This window comes from Chrysemys picta, chromosome 23, assembly GCF_011386835.1.
Source record: "Chrysemys picta bellii isolate R12L10 chromosome 23, ASM1138683v2, whole genome shotgun sequence".
NCBI lineage: Eukaryota > Metazoa > Chordata > Testudines > Emydidae > Chrysemys > Chrysemys picta.
Genome location: NC_088813.1, coordinates 2892001 through 2915182, shown reverse-complemented (window position 1 = coordinate 2915182; position 23182 = coordinate 2892001). Strand labels below are relative to the sequence as shown.

Genomic DNA, 23182 nt, shown 5'->3' with positions numbered 1-23182 from the left:
TGTCCCCAGCACAGCACGACGAACCGGGTGAGGGGCTCGGCCTTGTCGCTCGTCCCATGGCCAGCGGCAGCACAGGAACCTCCTCCTTGGTTTTCACATTTCCTTTGCTACTGTCCAGCTGCAGACGTGCCTCTCGCAGGCAGGTCCCAATGCAGTGCAGCCCGCGTGCTCCTCGGCACTTACTTTCTGTTGAGTTGTTTATAAATAAAAGAATAACAACGTTCCTCGGCTGGCTTTGTCAGGGGGTTAGCGAGGCCCAGTCTACAGGGCTGTCAGCCCCCCACGCAGCCTGGGAGCTCCCCACCCAAGGCGAGCAGGGGTCTGCCCCTGCACTGTTGCTTCTCCACCAGGGAGGGCGCGCTCTGCCGCTGGAAGCTTGTTCTGCCGGAGGCTGCAGGCGCGTACAGATTGGAATGAGCCCTTGGCAGGCTCCAGCCCAGTCTGCTTGTACATCCGGCTCCTGAGCATTTACACTTTTGAAACTACCGCAGCCAATGCAATCCAAGGCAGCTGCCTGGCCGGTCTGCGAGAGTGTCTGCCTGCGACAGCAGCTCGCCTGACTTGGGATCACAGAACTGAAGTTCCCAGCAGTAGATTGTGATTAATCCCTGGAACCTTTCAAACTCTGTCAGTGTCTTTACTGCCCCTCTCCTCACTGCCTCACCTCTGTCTGCATCTGGGGGAGTCCCAGGCATCTTGGGGAATTGACAGGGAGGAGCCAGTCATTCCCAGGCCTGAGCTGGGGTACTCGGTGCATTGCCTGGCACCTGCTTTCCTCCTTTGTTTCTCCCCCAGGTGCTGCTGTTGCAGCGCTGGGCCCAGTGAGAGTGTGGGCCAAGCTGGGCAGCGCAGGGAGCTCGAATCCCAGACCTGCTCTGGTAAGTGCAGTCGATTTACCACCAGAACCAGCCAGCCTGTCTCTGGCCACAGGCTGCCTACGTTCTCACGCTCTGCACATCCCTGCATGCCAGACGCCGCCACAGGCACCGTCCCTGCCCAGAGCTCCTTCCCCTGGCTGCTCGGCTGCAGACGCTCCCACGGCGGCTGTGAGCGTAACTAGGCTCGGCTGCCCCGACTGCCTTGTCCAGGGCAGCTCCCTGCTGGGATTTCATCACCGAAGCCATCTGGTGAGGGGTGCAGATCAGGCAGGGTCCGAGTGCCCTGGGCGCTGCATTGCTCACGCTTTGGGACTTGTGACGCCTGCTAAATGAAGTGCCATCCCCCAGCCCCTGGGCGGGGCGAGCTTCCCGCCCCACAGCTGTGTCGGCACAACGCGGTGCCAGGAAGGGGTTGCTCAGTCTCAGGAGCTGGACGGAGAAGTGATTTTGCCACACACCAGCAGAAGGGGACAGCCAGTAATGGGGCCAGCCTTTCCTCTGGCCTCGCCCGCCCCGCCCCGCCCCGCCCCAGGGCCTGGTACAGGAGATCAGGGCGTGATCCCCATGGCGTGGTAAGAGGATGGGCCTCAGAGCTCGAGGCAGCGCCAGTCCCAGGCCTAGACGCAGGAGCGCTGGCAGCTGGTGCTGTGATTGCAGAGCTGGTTCCCCTCGGCGGGGGGCACCTGGGAGAGCTTCGCTGGTCGCCCCCCCTCCTCTGCCTCTCCCTCACGCGCTGCTCTGCTCCTTCCTCGCTCCGCTGCTTCCTCGACTCCAGACCCTCACTGCATTGCTCTGCCCCCCCACGTTCCCCCCTCGCCCCGGCAGCCCCACGTGTCCCCCAGCGCCCCGGCATCCCCTTGTCCCCCCTCACCCTGGAACCCCACGTGTGTCCCCCCCCTGCATCCACCCTAGCCTCGGCACCCCCATGATCCCCCGCTTCTGCCCTCGCCCCAGCATCCCTGCATACCCCCCCACGTCCCACCTCACCCCCTGCATCCCCCATGTCCCCCTGGCACCCCCACATCCCCCCCACGCCCCAGCACCCCCACATCCCCCCCACGCCCTAGCACCCCCCTTTCACCCCTCACGTCCACCCCAGCACCCACCTCGCCCCTGCTGCGTCCCCCCTAACTCTGGCACCTCCACCTCCACCCTCGCCCCCGTGTCCACCCTCACCTGGCACCCCTGCCTCACCCCCATGCCCCCCTCACCCTGGCAGCCCCACATCACCCCCCACGTCTCCCTTGCCCCGGCACCCCCGCATCCCCCCCCGCAACATCCCTCCTCGCCCCAGCAACTCCATCTCACTCCCGTGTCCCTCCTCGCCCCGGCACTCCCACCTCGCCCCCCGCATCTGCCCCTGCCCTTGCCCTGGCACCCCCTCGCCCCAGCACCCCCCTCATCCGTCCTTGCCCCAGCACTCCCACCTCACCCCCTGCGTCCCCCCTCGCCCCGGCACGCCCACATCCGCCTTCGCCCCCACGTCCGCCCTTACCTGTAGCCGCTCCCCTCCTGTACTCACCCCCCTCCAGGTAACAGGGACTCTATGTTCTTTGGGCAGTGAACCATGTCTTTGAAAAATCTCTGGCGTGCAGTGTGTGGCTCTGGCTTCGCTGCACCCCATGGCCTTCGGGAGATGGGAGCCCTGCCCATCGTTCACAGCCATGGGTCTGCAGCACCCCCTGACCTGAAGCGGTTTCTATCCTATCCAGGGTTTACAGTTTGGTTCAATGACTCTCAGCTCCCCCACTGTACAAACTGTTCCAGCGCCTGCTCACAGCTGAGCTCCACTGTCTCTCCACATACAGCACATGGGCTACTGGACCGTGATGGAGGCTGCTCCTGTAGTGTCTTTGACCTCCAGGCAGTCACAGACCTCGCAGACACTGGGGGCCATGATAGCCACACTTCATTCCGGCTTCCTGGGGGAGCACTTCAATGGCCCCTGGTTTAAAAGGCATTGAACCAATAGAAGCCGCAGCACTAGGCCCCATGGGAAGGCATGAGCAAGAACTAATCCAGGTAGAATGAGGGCTCCCTGGGCCCAACTGCAGATGCAGATATTGGGGCACTGGCTGGTAGCTGTGCGTATCTGGAAGTATGAGAAGCAGACAGGACCAGACAGCAAGAGAAGCAGTAGGAGTGTGGCCCTAGGAGGAAGCCATGACAGAGAGTTTCTTTTGGGCACAAGACTAGCTGGAAAGCAGGCTTGGATTTCTGACCTGGAAACTGCCTGCTGCTGTTTGTTCCTCCTTCGTTCAGGGAAACCAAACTCTGTACGTTCTGACTCCATTATCTATATCTCCTCCAACCCAGAAATGCCTTGAACATTGGCTAACCACTCAGGCCAACCTTTTGGGCCATTTCTGCCAGGTGCATGAAGCATTAGTCTGCCCCATTCCTGCTGGCATGCAGTTCCTTGTACAATGACATCTCACCTTATGTCAGGCACCTCACTGATGATGCTCAATGACCTCACAATCCAGACACCTGGTTTAAAGCCATCTCCTTGCTCACAGCAGAAACGGGCAGGGCAAGGAAAGCCCTGGGTTGGCTTGTTCTTGGGTTGAGACACCAGGAGTTTTGGAAGGGTGACCAACGCTGGAGTCTCTCTCCTGACTGATGTGACCACCAGCCCTTTGATGGTAACCCAGCTCCTGTCTTCTTGCTTTTCTGAGATCCCTGGGAACAAGGAAGGGGCAGGAGCTTCCCCCAAGCCCCCAGTCCATGGAGACTACTCAGGGACGAAGATTCAAGCCTCAGGATTGTGCTGTCGTGTGCTCTGCCCGGGCCCCCCGGTATCATTCTGGTTATAGCTTGGGAGCAGCCCACTGGACTGAGGGCTGGGCTGGTGGGAGTGGGACTCAATCTTCGGGGTGACCAGAAGCAGTCTTTGAAAGTGATTCTCTTCCCAAGGGCGGCGGCTGGCCCTGTCTATGCACCAGTTGTGCTTTGCTGGGGCTGTGATTTTTGACCAATCAACCCCCAGTGTGGCCACAGTGAAATCAATATAAATGCACTTCTGCTCTAGCTAGCCCTGTACGGGAAGGGGAGGAAGCTGGATAGGTAGAAGGCACCTCTAGAGCAGTATAAGGGGGGGCTGCCCTGCTCACCCCTCTCCCATAGCGCTACCAGCCCCAACCCCGTGAGTAGTGCAGGCCTCACCGTGTTTACCAGTGCAGGATTTGCCACGGGGGGTTATTTCCCAGTGACCAACGTTGCCTTCTGTCTGCTCTCCGAATAGCTCAAAGTACAACAACGTCTGCCCGTTAATTTGTGACTGGTTTGTGTCCGATGCATTTTTATCCAGCCTGTGCACAGAGCACAAGCCATGCGACATTTGAGCAGAAGGCCTTAGTTCTTCAAGTGCTTGCTCGTGTCCATTCCATAGTAGGTGTGTGCTCCCCACATGCACCAGCGCTGGAAGTGTTTCCCGGCTCTGGCGCCCTCTGGAGTGGCGCCCGTATGACGCGGTATAAGGGGTGCTAGCTCCCCCACCCTCAGTTCCTTCTTACCGCCAGTGACGGTGCTGGAACATCATCTTGCTTTGGCAAGCCTCTTCTGTCAGTCCGTAGATACGCGCTTTCCCTGTAAATCCACCTGACACCAACAGGGTGGGAAGCGGGCATTTTGAGGGTGCTTCCCCGTGCATCTCCAACCGCCTGTCTCCTTTCCTCCCTGCATGGGCCTCTATAACTTCGGATCGTTGGGTCCTCGACACCGTGGTGCAGGGTTATACCCTCCAGTTTATTTCCACCTCCCTTCCCTGTCCCTATTCAGGGACCCTTCTCACGAGCAGCTGCTCACCCGGGAGGTTCAGAGCCTCTGCAAGTGGGGGCTGTGGAGGAAGTCCCTCAGGAGTACAGGGGTAAGGGATTCTACTCCCAGTACTTTCTGATCCCCAAAGCCAAAGGGGGTCTGAGACCATTCTGGACCTCCATCATTCCCACCCTGGATCAGGGAGACTGGTACACCGCCCTCGAGTTGAAAGATGTGTACTTCCCCGTATCGATATTCCCAGGACACAGGCAATTCCTACGTTTCATGGTGGGTCTCACCCACTACCAGTTCACGGTGCTCCCGTTTGGCCGGGCTACAGCCCCGAGGGTGTTTACCAAATGCATGGCAGTGGTGGCAGCCTACCTCAGGCAGCGAGGCATCCAGGTTTACCCGTACCTCGACGACTGGCTTATCAAGGGCCATTCCAGGTCTCAAGTCCAGCAAGATATCTCAGTGCTGCAGCTCACGTGCCATGCCCTGAGCCTGTTGATAAACGAGGAAAAATCAACGTTAGTCCCAGTACAAAGAATAGAATTCATTGGAGCAGTTCTCGACTCCACCCTTGCCAGAGCATTTCTGCCACAGGACAGGTTCAAGACGATGGCGAGTCTCATTGCCAGCATCTTGGCATATCCCCTAACCATGGCCTCCGGCTGTTGGGCAACATGGCGGCCACGATGTCCACCATGCGAGGCTCAGGTTGCGGCCCCTCCAGCGGTGGCTGTTCACAGTCTACACCCTGTCCAGAGATCATCTGAACAAGGTTGTCATGATTGCACCAAAGGGTGGACTGATCCGAGGATGCTCCTGGAAGGAGTTCTGTTTGAGAGTCCTCGATCCTCAGTATCTCTGATACCGGATGCCTCTGACCTTGGCTGGGGAGCTCATCTCAGCACGTTGCGGATGCAAGGGAGGTGGTCCCCAGAGGAGCTGACATTGCACAGAAATGTCAGGGAGCTCAGGGCAGGTCCGCCTAGCCTGCGGAGTCTGCCTGCAGCACCTTTCTGGCCAAAGTGTGTGGGTACTCACGGACAACACGGCCTCGATGTTTTACCTCAACAGGCGGGGGCGGGGGGGGCTCGCTCAACAGCCCTCTGTCGGGAAGCACTCCAATTGTGGGACTTTTGCACCCAGCACGACATCCACCTGGAGGCGTTGCACCTCCCCGGCATCCAGAATGCGCTGGCGGATTGCCTCAGCAGGTAGGTCCTCCTTCTGTCCCTACGAGTGCAGGTGCTCTTTCGGAGCTGTTTGCCACCAGACAGAACAGGAAGTGCCAGCAATTCTGCAGGGACTCCCTTTCTGGCACCTTCCTTCCTGTCATGGGAGGGGGGTCTGATGTACGCATTCCCGCCGATTCTGCTCGTCAGCAAGGTCCTAGCAAAAGTCAAGAGACAAGGCAAGAGTCATCATGATCACCCTGGTGTGGCCTTGCCAGCATTGGTTTGGCACGCTCATGGACCTGGCCGTGGCTCCCCCATGGCTACTGCCCAGCCGTCCGGATCTCCTTTTGCAAGACCACGGCTCCTGCACCCAAACCTTCCCTCCCTCCACCTCATGGCTTGGTTGCTGAGTGGCTGAACCTAGAGAAAAGGGCCTGCTCCAGCCAGGTACAGCAGGTCCTCTTGGAAAGCAGAAGACCCTCCACCAGAGCGACTTACCTGGCAAAGTGGAAGCGGTTTTCCTGCTGGGCGGAGGAGCGTGGTATCTCCTCAGCACAGTCGCCTGTGCAGTCCATCCTCGATTACCTGCTCCACCTTAAGCAGCAAGGCCTCGCGCTTTTCTCCATCAAGGTGCACTTAGCAGCCATATCGGCTTTCCACCAGCAGGTCCAGAGCAAATCGGTGTTCTCACATCACATGCCCGTCCGGTTCCTGGAAGGACTACAGCAGCTCTTCCCACCGGTCCAGGACCGGATTCCGCAATGGGACCTCAACCTCGTCCTCTCGAGGCTCATGGGGCCTCCCTTTGAACCCCTGGCCTCGTGTCCCTTGTCACATCTGTAGGAAGGTAGCTTTTCTTGTAGCCATTACCTCGGCGAGGCAAGTCTCCGAGATTAAAGCCCTCGCCTCGGAGCCCCCATACACTACACGGTTTTCTACAAGCTCCAGCTGCGAGCCCACCTGGCATTCCGGCCTGAGGTGGTGTCTCACTTCCACATTAACCAGAATATCTTTCTCCCAGTTCTGTGTGCAAAACCACCCTCGACTGCAGAGGAGAGGCAGCTGCACACCTTAGATGTCCAGCGTGCTCTGGCCTTCCACCTGGAGCGCTCCAAGGCCTTCCGCAAGTCGACCCGATTCTTTATTGCGACCGTGGGCAGGATGAAAGGCCTACCGGTGTCCTCGCAGATCACATCGGGCATCCGGACCTGTTATGAGTTGGCATGGACTGAGTCACCACCTATACTAAAGACCCACTCAACCAGGGCACAAGCAGCCTCGCGGGCCTTCCTAGCGCATGTCCCCATCAAAGACATCTGCAGGGCTACCATGTGGTCAACAGTACACACATTCATGATGCATTATGCTATTACCCAGCAGGCCAGAGATGACACTGGGTTTGACAGAACTGTGGCAATCGACATGTCTATGAACTCCTACCCGCCTCCGGTGGCACTGCTTGGGCATCACTTACAATGGAATGGACATGAGGAAGCACTCGAAGAAAAAAACAGTTTCATAACTTGTGTTCTTCGAGATGTGTTGCTCATGTCCATTCCACAACCCGCCCTCCTTCCCCACTGTCGGAGTTTCTGGCAAGAAGGAACTGAGAGTGGGGGGAGCCAGCGGCGTTCCTTATACCGCGCCATATGGGTGCCACTCCAGAGGGCTCCAGAGCCGGTCCCCTACAGATACCACTGAGGGAAAAACTTCCAGCACTGGTGCATGTGGCGAGCACACACACCTACAATGGAATGGACATGAGCAAGCACCCGGGCTTCAAACCTTGTGACTGTTGCAAGAAACCTATGCCAGTCAGTGATCCCCATAGAAGCTGTTTGAAGTGCTTAGGGGAAACCCACGTTAGCCACAAGTGTCACATTTGCAAGAGCTTCTGACTGTGGACCAAAAAGGAGCAGGACATTCATCTCCGAGCGCTCCTTATGGAGTTGGCCCTTAAACTGTCCTCAGAGCCGACCAGATCGGACTTCACTCCCAGCACTGCGACCTCGGTGCGGAGTGCACCACCGGCACCGGCCTCAGACCGGCACCGATCACCATCCCTGGTACCAGCTAAAAAGCAGAGAGAGGCTGGGAGGGGACGTTCTCCTACACCCCATAAAGGGGAGGAGAGCAAAGATCCATGAGGGACAGCTCTTCCCCTCCGGATGGTGGTCAGGCTCCGACTCCCGCTGAACGGTTGAGCTCACTCCAAGACCTGCCCACCACCCTGGGGAGCGGCAGAGGCAGTCAGCACCTGGTGGTGCTGTCCACACTGGAGGCTTTTCAGGCTGCAAAGGACATTCTGTCCCTTCCGGTGCCACCCATGCTGGCCGTTGAGGTGCCCCGTTCAAGGGGTAAACTTGCCTTGGGACCCTTTCAGCGGTCCCCATCAGTGCAGCACTGCTCCTCGCCGCAGGGGGTTCCACGTCAGTGCTCACCTGAGCAGCACCACCAGACGCGGGTCGGCTTGCCTGCCAGAGTTTCTAGGGTTTGTCCCTGGACTCCAGGCAGCATTCCTCAGGCTCGAGGCGGTGATAGCCAGTGGGCTAGCACAGACCCGCAGAGGCGTGGCACCAGTCCCCAGAGCCCTGGTGCTGAGAGCTCCCGAACCTGTCTCCCAGCTCACAGCACCGCTCCGGAGAGTCAAGACGCTGGTCCCCGGAGCCCGTCACCAATTGCCAGTGCGGTTCACCGCGGGCACGTCAGCTGTCTCCAACACGCCCATTACCAATTTGCAGTGCTCCCTTTTGGCCTAGCAACAGTGTGAAGGGTGTTTACGAAATGCATGTTGGTGGTGACAGCCTACCTCAGGCGTTGGGGTATCCAGATTTACCCGTATCTCGATGACTGGCTCAGGGTCCAGGTCCAGCACAGCATTGAGATGCTGCAAGCCACGTGTCGAGCCCTGGGCCTGCTGATAAACGAACAAAAATCAATGTTAAACTCCATCCCTTGGACCGGGATTATCGGAGCGATGCTCCACTCAGCCAGAGCCAGAGCAGTCCTGCCAGAGGCCAGGTTCAGGGCAATGTCCGATCCGATTGCTAGCATCACCACACATCCGCTCACCATGGCCTGGATCTGTCTCAGACTATTGGGTCACATGGCAGCATGCACATATGTTGTCCGCCATGCGAGACTCAGGCTGCGCCCCCTTCAGATGTGGATGGTGTCAGTCTGCTCCCCGGCCAGACATCACCTTGACAAAGTTATCACGATCCCTCCAAGGGTGCTTACCTCTCTGCAGTGGTGGTCCGACCCCAGGTTGGTGTTGGAAGGAGTGTCGTTTGCGAGCCTGCAACCCACGGTCTCCCTGATTTTGGATGCGTCCGACCTCAGTTGGTGAGCACATCTCGGTATGCTGTGGACTCAAGGGTTATGGTCTCAAGAGGAGCTCACATTACATATAAACATAAGGGAGCTCAGGGCCATCCGTCTAGCCTGTGGTGTCTTCCTTCCCCAGCTGTCCGGTCGGGTAGTGCAGGTGTTGACAGACAACATGACCTCCATGTTCTATGTCAACAGGCGGGGCGGGGGTGGGGGGGCGTGTTCATTGGCTCTGTGCCAGGAGGCCCTCTGCCTGTGGGACTTCTGCATTCAGCATGTGATCCACATGGAGCCTCGCATCTCCCCGGCGTCTGGAACATGCTGGCAAATTGCCTCAGCAGGTCCTTCTCTCACCACGAGTGGTCACTCAACTTGGAGATCATCAGGGTGCTCTTCCAGAAGTGGGGGGCTCCCTGAGTGGACCTATTTGCCACCAAACTGAACAGAAAGTGTCATCAGTTCTGCTCTCTCCAAGGCCTTGGCAGAGGCTCTCTTTCCGATGCTTTTCTCCTGTCATATTTGGGAGACCTGATGTATGCCTTCCCGCCAAATCCACTTATCAGCAAAGTCCTCTCAAAAACCAAGAGGGACAAGGCCGGAGTCATTATGATCACCTCGGCGTGGCCTTGCCAGCATTGGTTTGGCGTGCTCATGGACCTCGCTGTGGCAGCCCCATAGCTACTGCCCAGCCACCCGGACCTACTCTCGCAGGATCATGGTCAGCTCCTGAACCCAAACCTCACCTCTCTCCACCTCACAGCTTGGATGCTGCATGGCTGAATCCGGAGGAACAGGCCTGCTCTAGTCAGGTACAGCGGGATCTCTTGGAAAGCAGAAAGCCCTCCACCAGAGCGACTTACCTGGCAAAGTGGAAGTGTTTTTTTCTTGCTGGGTGTCTGAGTGCAACATCTCCCCTACCCAGTCGTCTGTGCAGTCTATCCTGGATTACCTGTTTCACTTAAAGCACCAGGGCTTTGCCTGCTCTTCGATCAAGGTGCACTTGGCAGCCATATTGGCCTTCTATCCTCATGTCCAGGGTAAATTGGTATTGCATGAGATGTCAATCAGGTTCCTGAAGGGACTTGAACGGCTCATTCTGCTGATCTGGGACCCGGTTCCCCACTGGGACCTCAGCCTTGTCCTCTCTAGGCTCACAGATTCCCTCTTCGAGCCCATGACTTCTTGTTCCCTTTCCCATCTGTCGTGGAAGGTTGCATTCCTTGTAGTGACTACCTCAGCAAGGCGTGTATCCAAGATCAAAGTCCTCACTTCGGAGCCGCCGTATTCTACAAGGTATTCTACAAGGACACGGTCCAGCTGCAGCGCCATCCGGCTTTCCTACCTAAAATGATGTCGCATTTCCATGTCAACCAGGATATCTTCCTCCCGGTGTTCTGTCCGAAGCCTCACTCTACCAATGAGGAGAGGCGGCTGCACGCTCTGGATGTCCGGTGCACCCTGGCGTTGTACCTGGAGCACACCAAGCCCTTCCGCAGATCGACCCAGCTCTTTATCACGACAGCTGACAGGATGAAGGGCCTTCCGGTGTCCTCTGAGAGGATTTCGAATTTGATCACCACCTGCATCTGTACTAGTTATGAGCTAGCACAGGCTGTGCCTCCACCGATAGTGACAGCTAATCGACTAGGGCTCAGGCACCTTCAGCTGCCTTCCTGGCGCATGTCCCTATCCAGGACATCCGCAGGGGTGTGATGTGGTCTTCAGTACACATGTTCCCAGCACATTACGCCGTCACCCAGCAAGCCAGAAATGATGATGGCTTCAGCAGAGCTGTGTTGCAATCAACACGTCCAGGAATTCCTACCCGCCTCCGGTGGTACTGCTTGGGAGTCACCTAGAATGGAATGGACGAGGATTGCCAACTTTCTACTGAAACAAAACCGAACACCCTTGCCCTGCCCCTGCCCCACCCCTCCTCTGAGGCCCCACCCCTGCCCCTTCTCCGAGGTTCCGCCGCAGCTCACTCCATACACCCCTTCCCTCACTCGCTCATTTATAGTGGGCTGGGGGTGTGGACTTGGGTGGGGCCAGGGATGAGGGATTTGGGGTGGAGCTGAGGGGTTTGGAGTATGGGAGACGGCTCCGGGCTGACATAGGAGGTTAGGGTGTGGGAGGGGGTAAAGTTCAGAGTGCGGGAGGGGGCTCCGGGCTGGTTCCCAGCCAATGAGATCTGCAGAGCTGGTGCTTGGGGCGGGGGCAGCGCACAGAGCCCCCTGGCTGCCCCTATGCCTAGGAGCTGGAGGGGGGACATGCCGGCCACTTCCTCGAGCCACACGGAGCCGCATAGGGAGCCTGCCTTAGTCCCGCTGCGCCACCAACTGGACTTTTAATGGCCTAGTCAGCGGTGCTGATCGGAGCCGCCAAGGTCCCTTTTCGACCGGGCATTCCGGTTGAAAATCGGACACCTGGCAACCCTAGAATGGACACTGGCAAGCACTCAAAGAAGAAAGGACGGTTACCTTTCGTAACTGTTGTTCTTTGAGATGTGTTGCTCGTATCCATTCCAGGACCTGCCCTCCTGCCGCTCTATCGGAGTTCCGGCAAGAAGGAACTGAGGGAGGGGAGAGCTGGCTGAAACCGTTTATATCAGTGCTTACGCGCACCACTCCAGTGGGCGTCAGACCCGGTCCCCTATGAATACCAGTGAGGGAGAAACTTCCAGCACCGGTGCATGTGGCAAGCACACACACCTACAATGGATTGGACATGAGCAACACATCTCAAAGAACAACTGTTACGAAAGGTAACAGTCTTTTGTGACTGGTCGGATAAGTCACATGCTGACCTTCCATTGTGGGGCACTTTCCAGGCTTATACACGACCCCGGTGAAACGGGCTAGTGAAAGGATCTGAGTCCTCGCTCCCATTTCCTTTACCCAGAGCCCTGCCTGACCTCGAGGGCTCCCCTTCCACTCTCCTGTGTGGTAGAGTCCTCGGAACCCCAACAAGGCTGGGCCCAGGATTCCTGGGGGGCTCGACCCCCAACCTTGTCATGGTCACTCAGGGCAGGAGCTAGGGTGTCCCCACTCCGGGGTGCTCTCTCCACTCTGGACACTTCCCTGATCCACTGATCATTAATACAGTTCAAATCAAATACACTTTATTAAACAGTAATCACTTTAAAAAATATGGAAAAATGGGAAAGGAGAAAGGAAATCCCATCACCCCACTCTGTGGCACGGGGACGTCGCAACCAGCGTCTCTGGAACGTCCGGGCAGTTCAGTCTGTTCCTCACACGGCCCAGGCCCCTCCCCAGGCCCTGGCTGTGCTGCAGAGATGCTGCGGGTCGGACACTTGCTCTGACGGTGGCCACACGCTCTCAGGCTCTAGGTGGCAGGACCCTTCTTCCCAGCGTCGCCCCCGCCCCGTCGGGGTTACGATCCCCCCCAAGTCTGGCCTGCAGAGCCTCTTGGCTGTGACGTCTCCCTGTGCTGGGCCCACTGCCCAGGGTCCCCCCGCCACTCTCCCAGTTGCTCACCGCACCCGGCTCTGGATGGCTCCGGCTCCAGCCCCATCCTGCCTCAGCACCCAGGGCTGGTTCCAGCTTTTTTGCCGCCCCAAGCAGCGGGGGGGGAAAGAAAAAGAAAAAAAGATAAAGTGGTGATCGGCAGCACTCCGGCAGTAGCTCTACCATGCCGCTTCATTCTTTGGCGGCAATTCGGTGACTGGTCCTTCCCTCTGAGAGGGACCGAGGGACTTGCCGCCGAAGACCTGGACGTGCCGCCCCAAGCACCTGCTTCCTGCACTGGTGCCTGGAGCCAGCCCTGTCAGCGCCGCTGCTGCTGCTCTGCCTCCAGCCCCCTGGGCTGCTTCTCTGGCCCCTCTGGCCCAGCCCTGCTCCCCGGCTCAGCTCGGGCCCCTGCTCTCTCCTTAGCTCGGCCCCTCTCTGTTCCAGGCCATTCCTGCTCACGGTAGAACGGGACCCCCCCGGCCTCCTGACACCCTCCCTGACCTGGAGCATTGGCCTCTCCCCATTGTTCCTGGGACTGTCAGTCTCAGGGTCCTGATTTCCCACCGACCCTCCCCCTTCCTTTTGGTACTGGGAGCTAGCCGCCAAACCCCCCGACACACACTGAGTTTCAGTGAGGGGCCGACAGTCCCCTTACAGTAGTGATTTAACTATTGTTAATTCGCATTTTGAGAGTGCTAGGCATTGTGTGTGGCCCTGAAGAGCTCACCGCCTACGACAACAAGCATGAGCAGAAGAGAGATACGGAGCTAATGTACCTTTCAAACTAGGTCTCCAGTATCCCCGCCCACCAGCTGTGCCGTCAGGGCCCGGCTGAGTCCTTGTAGGTGCAGCAGCACGGCTGGCGCTGACGGGGAAGGTCAGTGGCCTCAAGGCAGCGGTTCCCAAGCGGAGTTGCTCCATCAGCAGGTGGGGGTGTGGCAGTCCTGAGTGTGGGGGGGTCGCCATTTCACACAATGAAGCTATTTTGCTCTACAAAATGGTGCCTGCCATGCAGCGTGAGCTCGTGCACACTGTGCACCTGGGGCCATGGGAAGCAACACATCTGAAAATGGGGTCGTGCAGGGAAAATGTTTGGGAGCCGCTGTGCTAGGGGCTAGTGGTTCGGGTAAGTAGCCTGTGATCAAGGTATGAGCCTGGCACTGGGTAGGCCTGGATTCAAGTGTCTGCTCTGCCACTGATGCCCTGTGTGGCCTTGGGCGAGTCACTTGGACCCAGATCTAAAGGTATTTAGATTTCTAGCTCCCACGGAAATCGACAGAGGTTGGGAGCCTAAATACCTTTTGTGGATCTGGCCCCTAGTCTCCCTTGGCCACAGTTGTCCACCTGTACAATGGGAATAATGACCCTGCCCTGCCCCAGGGCTGCGTGAGGTAAATCCATTATAGACTGTGTGGTGCACAGTGCTGCGCTGATGGGGGTCAGCTGCGTGCCTGAGCTAAACTACATAGGAATCTATTGCGATAGGTGACGTGACATTGGCAGAGCCCAGTGTGCTTCCAAGAATCAGCCAATGGGTGGCCATGGCTGGCAGCGCTGTTGAATGGGGACGAGGCCAACCCAGTGAGCCAGGAGGGGTTGGAGCTGGGAAGGCTTAGAAAGTGAGGCCAAGAGGAGGATCTGGAAAGCAGGGACCTGGCAAAGGGATTAAGAGGGAGGCCTGGTCCTTGCAGCTCTCAGCTGCACCTGATGGGCTGGAGGGATACGCTGGCAGTGGGTGCACATGAGATCCTGGCTCCAGCACTCATGTGTGGAATTTTAACAGTCAGTTCCCATGGAAACTCCTGTGTGTGACTTGAATGTTTGCGTCCCACGAGCGTTGGTGCTGATCAAACCCCCTCAATGCCAGGGAAGCGCGGCTGGAGCCAGTTCAGCCAATATCCCCAGCAAGCCTTTCATCGTCCTGCCTGTTCTCTGTCAGTGTGCTGGAAAGTGGGGAGACGCCTCCTGGTCTGTTCCAAGTCAGCACAAACATCGCTGGCCGTGGGCATCGCGCTAAGCAGCACACCCAGCTGGCGGCTCCAGTGTGTTGCAAACACACATTAGGATGCTGGTCTTGCAGTCAGGGATCCTGGTGCCCTTCCAGCTCCACCATTCATTCCTTGGTGCCTTTGGTCAAGTCACTTCCCCCTATAACGGGGCTACCGCTGCCCTCCTTTGCCGAGTGCGCTGTCCGGGCTGGCTGGTTACTGGCGTCAGGGTGACAGACCAGATGCCAAGACTGGAGGCTGCAATGGGCTGGCAGAGTCAATCTCACCACAGTCAGTGTGCGCACCTGGCAGTGATCATGGGGCAGGGGCCTTTCTCCTGAGGCTGTCCTCTGCTTCAGTGGGGCCAGCCCAGGGCACAAGGGAGAGTTGTCCCTACACACACTGGCAGCAGCTCCTCTGGGGAGCCCATCAGCCGGTGCTGTGGCACCATGGTCCTGGAACAGCCCCTCTCCCCAACCCAGGGACATCGCACACTGGGGACAGGGAAAAGGGCTGCTGGGACCCATAAGGACCCCCAGGTTGTGTCATGCTCAGAGAGGGGAGCCAGGCAAACTGCTCCTCCCCTGCCTCAGCTGGGCCCTCCAGCTCCACAACCCCGCAGCTTCCCCTAGGCCCTGGCACTGCCCTGCGCCAGCCCAACAGCCTCACTCTGCCACCCCCTGCAAGCCTCACACCTGTGCCCTCCCATCAGGAATCAGACTGGCCCTGAGCCCAGCCTGCCGGCCTGTTCAGCCTGTGGGGTCTTCACCACGTGGAGTCAGGGCTCACACTCCTGAGGGCACTGCTGAGGGGGTTGACCTGTGGCCCATGAAAGTGTCAGGGCTAGCAGGGCATGGGGGGCTGGGGTCATGCTCCCTGAGGTACCTAGTATCACAGAGCCCCTCCTCCAGTGTGATTCCTGCCCCAGGGTGAGGGGTTGGTGAGGGCAGCAGCAGGCTGGGCTGGCCCAGAACAGGGTAGAGACTGGAGTGTTGAGTGGAGCGGGGACCCAGCGCAAGGGCATGAGGAGGAGTGTGGGCGGCATGATGGGGGAGAGAGCAGTTGGGAAGGAGGAGATGGAAGGCCCAAACCTGGGGGGCAGAGGGGAGCCCAGGGACCAGCAAAGGGGAGCGGGTGGGGGGAGGCAGAGGGGATACACTAAGCTGCGTTTGGTCTCCATCCCAAGCACTAGCTGCTCGACACAGGCCAGGGCATGTGGGGCCCAGGGCAGCGGCTGCGCCCATCACTGCTGTGCTCCTGCCATACCAGGCTCGGCGAGCCAGCCCCTGTGCACACTCAGGTTGGTGCGTGGCAGGATCTTTTGATGAGGCATTTGGGCAGCCTCCTGGCAGGAGCAGGGAGCTGCCAGGCTCCTAGGGAGCAGGGAGCAGCTCTGGGCTCTGTGCCATGCTGCCTCTGCCCCTGCCCGTGGCACTCCCGGGGTGGGGAAGAGGGTGCTATGCTGCTAGGGAGCCCAGCCTGCCATCCTCAGCCTGCCCCTAGCAGCCCTGGACTCCTCCACATCGCCTCAGTGCACTGACCAGTTAGGAGTGAAACACCTGGGGACTGCAGGTTCTCCTGGGCGCTGTTGCGTGACAGAGGCCTGGGCATTGGGCTTTCTCCCTTCGATGAGACCGAAGGCGCAACGCTGCTGTCGCTGCACAGATCAGTGCTGGCCCGTTTGTCAGCAGCTCTGTACTGACTTGCTCCTATTTTGCAGGTTTGCAGGCAGCGCCCCCAGCGATTGTCCAGACCCTGCTGCTAAAGCTGTGTGTGACGCCCCCCCACCCCGCACTGGCTCAACTCCTGGGCCTGCAACAAGGAATCTCTGGGCCTAGTTATGCAGTCAAGGGCTGAATTGAAGGATCTGCTCTCTCCCTGGCTTGTTCCTTGCAGAATATAACATTGTGCAGGGGCTGCAGCCACAACAGGTTCCTCTGGGAAAGCTCCTGCAGGCGGAAAGGTGCCTTTGGGTTTACCATGGCGCTCCACCGACCAGCAGCCCTGCCCGCAGCAGAGCACAGAGGCAGCACGATGGAAAAGAGCCACTGCTAGTCTTGCTGCCTGAAGCATTGGACCTGGAGCACCCTTACTGCTGGAGACAGGGACACTGGGAGCTGGATGGGGTTCTGAGCAATGGACAACGCACCGGAGTCATCAGCAGAGGAGCCTATGGAAGAGACAGCAGGGGAGCCATTGGCAGAGCCCGTGGAGGAGGCGCTCCCTTGCCTGACTCACGTCTACACACTGTATATTGGGAACCTGAACCCCAAGTACTCGCGGGAGGTTCTCTGCAGCATGCTGAAGGACATTCTGGGCACCGCCAGCCTCCCCCTGCAGCGGCATGACATAGAAGTGGTGAAGAAACCGAGACGGGCCTATGCCTTGGTGCAGGTGGCCACCGAGCTGAGCCTGGAGAACGTCCTGAAGCAGCTCCAGGTTGCCTCGGACATGGAGCAACATCTCCTCAGGGAGCTAGTGATGAAGGGGAAAACCCTGGTGGTGGGGGAAGGCAGGCGAGCCTCGCCCAGTGCTAAGGAGTGCCAAGAGGTAGGCCCAGGCATTGAGTGGGATAGGCACAATGCACTACATTAGCGGAGTGTCAGTGAAGGCCCAGTGGGGCGGGCTGGACATGCTGCCTTTTGGTAGTGAGTCACCAGGGCAGCAGGACAAGTGGGAGCTCTCACCCAGGAGAGCTAAGCCCCAGCAACACTTCCATCTGAAGGCTGGGCGCTTTGTTATTCCCTCCTTCCAAGAGATGAGCCACCTCATCCCATGGGCCGCAGCAGTCTTGTGAGCTGCTAAGAAGCAGAATGTCTCAGCAATCGGCGCTGCCTGCACAATTCCTGGCCCACACGGTTTGCACTGCAGCAATGCCGCCTTCCTGGCTTGGCCCTGGAATGGGGCAGAGCTTCCCTGTCAACTCCAGCGCTGGGTTCCCGATCTGGCCAGCTCGTGAGGTCATCCACCCTGGGATGGCTTCTCTCCTAACCATTGTGTCCAGGAGATGCTCTGAGAGAGGACACGCTGAGATACAGTGCAGTCAAAACAAAGAGTCCTTGTGGCACCTTAGAGACTAACAAATTTATTTGGGCGTAAGCTTTTGTGGGCTAAATGAGGCCAATGTAATCAAGGTGGCCCATTTCAAAGAGTTAACAAGAAGGTGTGAGTATCAACGGGGGAAATTGTCCAGGGACATTGAAGTGTTCTCCTACTGGTTTTTGAATGTTACAATTCTTGATGTCTGATTTGTGTCCATTTATTCTTTTGCGCAGAGACTGTCCGGTTTGGCCAATGTACATGGCAGAGGGGCATTGCTGGCACATGATGGCATATGTCACATTAGTAGATGTGCAGGTGAATGAGCCCCTGATGGTATGGCTGATGTGATTAAGTCCTATGATGGTGTCCCCTGAATAGATATGCGGACAGAGTTGGCACCAGGGTTTGTTGCAGGTTTGGTTCCTGGGTTAGTGTTTTTGTTGTGTGGTGTGTAGTTGCTGGTGAGTATTTGCTTCAGGTTGGGGGCCAGTAGGAGAACACTTCAATCTCCCTGGACACTCAATAACAGACTTAAAAGTGGCAATTCTTCAACAAAAAAAACTTCAAAAACAGACTCCAATGAGAAACTGCAGAACTGGTATTAATTTGCAAACTGGACGCCATCAAATTAGGCCTGAATAAAGACTGGGAGTGGATGGGTCATTACAAAAATTAATTTCCCCCTGCTGATACTCACACCTTCTTGTTAACTCTTTGAAATGGGCCTCTTTGATTACATTGGCCTCATTAGCACTACAAAAGTGATGTCAACTGTTGAGAATCGCCTACTTCCACCTTAATTGAATTGGCTCGTTAGCACTGACCTCCCACTTGGTAAGGCAACTCCCATCTCTTCATATGCTGTGTATTTATACTTCCTTACTGTATGTTCTACTGCATGCATCTGATGAAGTGGGTTCTAGCCCACGAAAGCTTATGTCCAAATAAATTTGTTGGTCTCTAAGGTGCCACAAGGACTCCTCATTGTTTTTGCTGATACAGACTAACACGGCTACCACTCTGAAAGCAGTGCAGTCAAAGGTGACATCCACCCCTCTGCTCGAGGTTCTTGTGCCACATAATCCCTCTTAACCAATTTGAGGGCTTCAAAGGGACTGTGCTGGCCAGGCCTTGTGCTGCCCCCTGCCTGAGGGAGCGGGGGTTCACCCCCTGTGCATAGACAGAGCCAGAGCTGCTGACCTTTTTTTAATCACTAAGTTGCTACTACGTTAGCCTCGAGGAGCCAGCACAGCTAAGAGAGAGCAGCTGGAGTCCATTCCTTCTTGTGCACCGTCAACAGAACTGTTTGCCATTCGACCTGGGCAAGTCTAGCCAAGGCCTGGGCCTGTGTCTTTTGGGGCAGGATTAGGAGACAATGAGGGTTGCCCCTGTGCTACCAAGGGTATAATTTGGCCCTGTGGAACCTTTATACAGATGATAATGTGTGGGAAGGAAAGAGTCCAGCTTGACTCTCAGATCCCAGGGGAATTGGCAAGAGCAGTTAAGTAACCAATGCATTAGAAAATGTTCTACAGGGAAGGACCCGGAAGTGTCCAGGGAGATAGGACTGTGTGATGTGGACTGACTTACACAATGGGCATCCCCCTTGATTTCAGGGCAGAATTTCATTGATTTTAAGGTGAGCGGGTACTAGTATGCTCATCCAGCCTGACTCCCTGCAGAACACAGGCCAGAGAATTTCCCCCAGTGATTCCTTTATCCAGGACAGTAATTTGTAGTTCTGCTCCGAGAATGGCATCATGGGTTCCATATTTGTTTGTTCTCCGTGACTCCAGCTCAGGCATGCTCAATCTACTGCCGAAAAGACGAGCCGTGTAACTGCCAGCGCTGCCAGGTCCCCCAGGACCTGAGAGTCAAGCTGGGCTCTTTTCCTTCTCACACATCAGCACCAGTTACAAAGACGCTGTATGGAACCCCCAGGCCTTCAATGGGTTTGCCCAGGGACAAGGGGGAGAAGGAAGTAAATCGTTCTGTGGATGCTGCACAAGAAGGCATAGGCTCCAGCACCCTCGTCTCTCACTGGGCTGCTCTGACAGGAGTAAAAGGCACAGTAAGAAGTCGGCAGCTCTGCTGATGATTCTCACAGGGGGCAGATCTGAGCGTAGTCACTTGTTGCGGCAGGATGGCAATTAAATAAAAGGGCCCATGTGCTTTAAAGCCTGAATATTATTATGACTGGGGCCTTTGTGCTGCTGTTATAACGCTGGCTGCAGTCTTCCGTGTCGCCCCCACTCTGCGCTGTCTGTCCCTGCATGCACGTGACGTTTAATCTTTCTGGCTCTGCACAGAGTGACACACAGATGAATGGTGCCAGCGCCCCAGAGTCTCCCGTGCTGGGGCGTTTGCAGTCTGGCAAGAGCAGGCTGTGGGGGGCCGAGGAAGCCCAGCCCAGCCCTTGTTGGAAGGGCCCCCCTCAAGCCCGGAAGCTGATGGAGCGGCCGGCAGTGTTTCTTAGTGGCACCAGGTCAGACAGCGCCATCGTTCGGAGGGAGATCGTGGGCCAGGAGCGCTTGTTCTATGGAGCCTTCATGGGGAGTGAGACCAGGAATGTGGAGTTCAAGCGGGGTGGGGGGGAATACCTGAGTGTGACCCTCAAACACCACGTCCGGAAGTATGTGTGCGCCTTCCTCAACAGTGAAGGGGGCAGCCTCTTTGTGGGGGTGGAGGACAGCGGCTTCGTGCATGGGGTCATGTGTGGGCACAAAGAGGAGGACCGCATCCGCCTGCTCATCGACTCCATTCTGAAAGGGTTCAAGCCGCAGGTGTTCCCCGATGCCTACACCCTGACCTTCATCCCTGTGGTCAAAGCAGAAGACACCGGCATCTTCCTGAAAGTGATCCGGCTAAGCGTTCATCTGCCCAGGCAGCAGGGGGAGCTGCTGCTTTATGAAACGGACCAGGGGGAAGTGTACCTGCGCCGGGACGGCAGCATCCAGGGACCACTCTCTGGGAGCGCCATCCAGGAGTGGTGCAGGCAGGTAACTGGCATGCAAGGGTTGCTAATACAGCAAGGCAGCAAACTGCTGCTAAATACAGGGTGAGCCTGACCTGCAACCAGTGATGCTATTGCAGCCTGCCCCGCAGGGGGAACTGCAGCCCCCCATGCAGAAGGGATCCGAGGTGGAATTCACTCCTGAGCAGAGTCAGTGCAAGGCTGAATTTCACCCATCTATGGGTCTGCTCTCACCAACGGGCCCTAGGCAATGCCATGGGGAGATGCTTTGATCCCCAGACCCTGTCTGTCTGTCTGTCTACATACACGCCTTCCCTCATTCGCTCTCTCTGACAGTAGACTAGGTCACGTGGCTGGAAACATTTAATCACAGTGCTTTCCGATACCCACTTTGGCTGTTCCTTGTATTTGTCCATGTTTGTTGTGTCTTTGGCCCTTACAGCACATATGTCATGTAAAGGACCCGCATGGGCACAGCGGGGTCCAAACAACTGTGGTTATTAACTAGCCCCAGCTAGGGTGAGCAGATAGCAAATATGAAAAATCGGGACAGAGTGTGGGGGGTAATAGGCACTTATATAAGAAAAATCCCCAAATATTGGGACTGTCCTCATAAAATTGGGACATCTGGTTACCCTAGCCCCAGCCAGCTAGCCCAGCTACACACACACATTGCTGATCTTCAAGGTCCTGGTGGTTTCTGAGACTGGAGACAGTGAGCACCGCTAGAGGGCTCACAAACTATTTAAAGGGATTCACAAAAGCCAGCACAGGATCTGCCTAAGCTAGCCAGGAAGGAACTGCTGAGGAAAGGGGCAAGGCTTAGGGCTCAGCTCCACAAATGTACTTACGTGCCTAACTCCCCTTGGTCTGGGTCTTAGGCACCTGACAGGTGGGGGAGGGGGCGCCTGTCTCTGCAGAGGGGTCTCAGCCATAAACCCTTTCCTGGAGGTAGGTGCCTGAGCCAGCTCAGCCCTTTCTTGGGAAAAACAAGTGACTCCCTCACAGCCACTGGCCCCATGGGTTGGGCACTGAGGTGGGAGAGTCAGGTTCATGTCCTCGCTCCAATGACCATTTAGTAGTTATACACAATGGAACAGCCTCAGTAGGGGAGAGAGACCTACCCCCCAATAGCCTAGTAGTGAGGACTCTCACCTGGGTCCAATCCCTGCTCCAAAGAGAGGCAGCACAGGGATTCAAAGCTGACTCTCCCACAGCCCAGATAGCCTGGGGGCCAAACAGACAGAGACACACACCTGCTCTTTCCCCTGGCTGCCTTTTGTGCAGGCTAGCCCTGCTCACAACCCAACTCCCACAGCAGGCCCTGCATGCAAGCTCGTGTGAGACGCGCACTGGGGATTAGGCGTAACCTGGGTCTCAGACCAGCTCATTAGCTAGCTACCACGAGAAACGTAAGGGTTAGATGGCAACTGAATGGTAATTTTGTGAATGGCAGAGGTACCTAACTGTTGGACTTCAGCACCTAAGGAAGCAGTTAGGTACTGAAGTCCTTTTCTGAATCTAGCCTGTAAGTGCTGTGCCAGTGGCTCTTCCAGACAAATAGTGACTGTGCTGTTGTACATCCTCAGAAATGGACAGGAGAAGTGAGGAAGCTGGAAGAGCGGATAGAGAGTTTGATGAAGGAGAAGGAGAGCCTGCAGCAACAAATCAACCAGCAGCGGAGCCCGAATCCCAAATCTAGATTCTGCACCATCCTGTGAGTCACAACAGAGCAGGAGCAGCACTACCAGAGCCAGGGGAAAAAGTAGTAAGGAAAAGAAATCAGTTCATGTATATTTGTATAGATTTTGAAAGTAAATTCATTCCAATACAGAGCACTGGACTCAAGGGTAAGGCCTGCCTTGTTCATCTCTTGGCAGCATGCCGCCCTGTAGCTGATGGCTGTAACACAGGGTATTTGTTGCGAGTTTGACTCCAACTCTGACTAGCTGGATTTCATGCCATTTGGGAACCTGTGCATCACTGATCACTCTGACCATGAAGTTACAAAACCCCAGAGACTATGAACAGTATTTCCCTTGTGAATTCAGGTGGAAACTGAGACAGTCTAAGTCCAGGGGAGAAATGTTTTCAAACCTGGCTACTTAATTCAGCCAACTAAGGAAGTCCTGAGCACCCAGAGATAGTGATTTGGCACGTGGTGTGTTCCTCATCCAAACTGGCAACTGCGTGCAGATGTGGTCGCCTCATCTAAAAAAAGATACATTGGAATTGGAAAAGGTTCAGAAAAGGGCAACAAAAATTATTAGGGGTATGGAACCGCTTTCGTATGAGGAGCGATTAATAAGACTGGGACTTTTCAGCTTGGAAAAGAGATGAATGAGGGGGATGTGATATAGGTCTATAAAATCATGACTGGTGTGGAGAAAGTAAATAAGGAAGTGTTATTTACTCCTTCTCATAACACATGAAGTAGGGGTCACCAAATGAAATTAATAGGCAGCAGGTTTAAAACAAACAGAAGGAAGTATTTCTTCACACAACGCACAGTCAACCTGTGGAACTCCTTGCCAGAGGATGTTGTGAAGGTCAA

General features: G+C 56.5%; 1 protein-coding gene across 1 annotated transcript; it reads left to right on the top strand.

Moving 5' to 3' along the window:
• The first annotated feature begins 221 nt into the window (after positions 1-221).
• Positions 222-23182, top strand: SLFNL1 (schlafen like 1). The gene is made up of 4 exons (XM_065577196.1): positions 222-878; positions 16333-17195; positions 19880-20653; positions 22218-23182. The coding sequence occupies exons 2-4, from the start codon at positions 16749-16751 to the stop codon at positions 22347-22349; spliced, it is 1353 nt and encodes a 450-aa protein (XP_065433268.1). The 5' UTR covers positions 222-878; positions 16333-16748; the 3' UTR covers positions 22350-23182.

Bases quoted from the DNA above. Each gene is read 5' to 3' on its own strand.
- SLFNL1 (XM_065577196.1), top strand. From the start codon at position 16,749: ATGGACAACGCACCGGAGTCATCAGCAGAGGAGCCTATGGAAGAGACA. The intron at 17,196-19,879 runs GCACTACATTAG...CTGTTATAACGC, and splicing joins TTGAGTGGGATAGGCACAAT to TGGCTGCAGTCTTCCGTGTC. The intron at 20,654-22,217 runs GTAACTGGCATG...GTACATCCTCAG, and splicing joins TCCAGGAGTGGTGCAGGCAG to AAATGGACAGGAGAAGTGAG.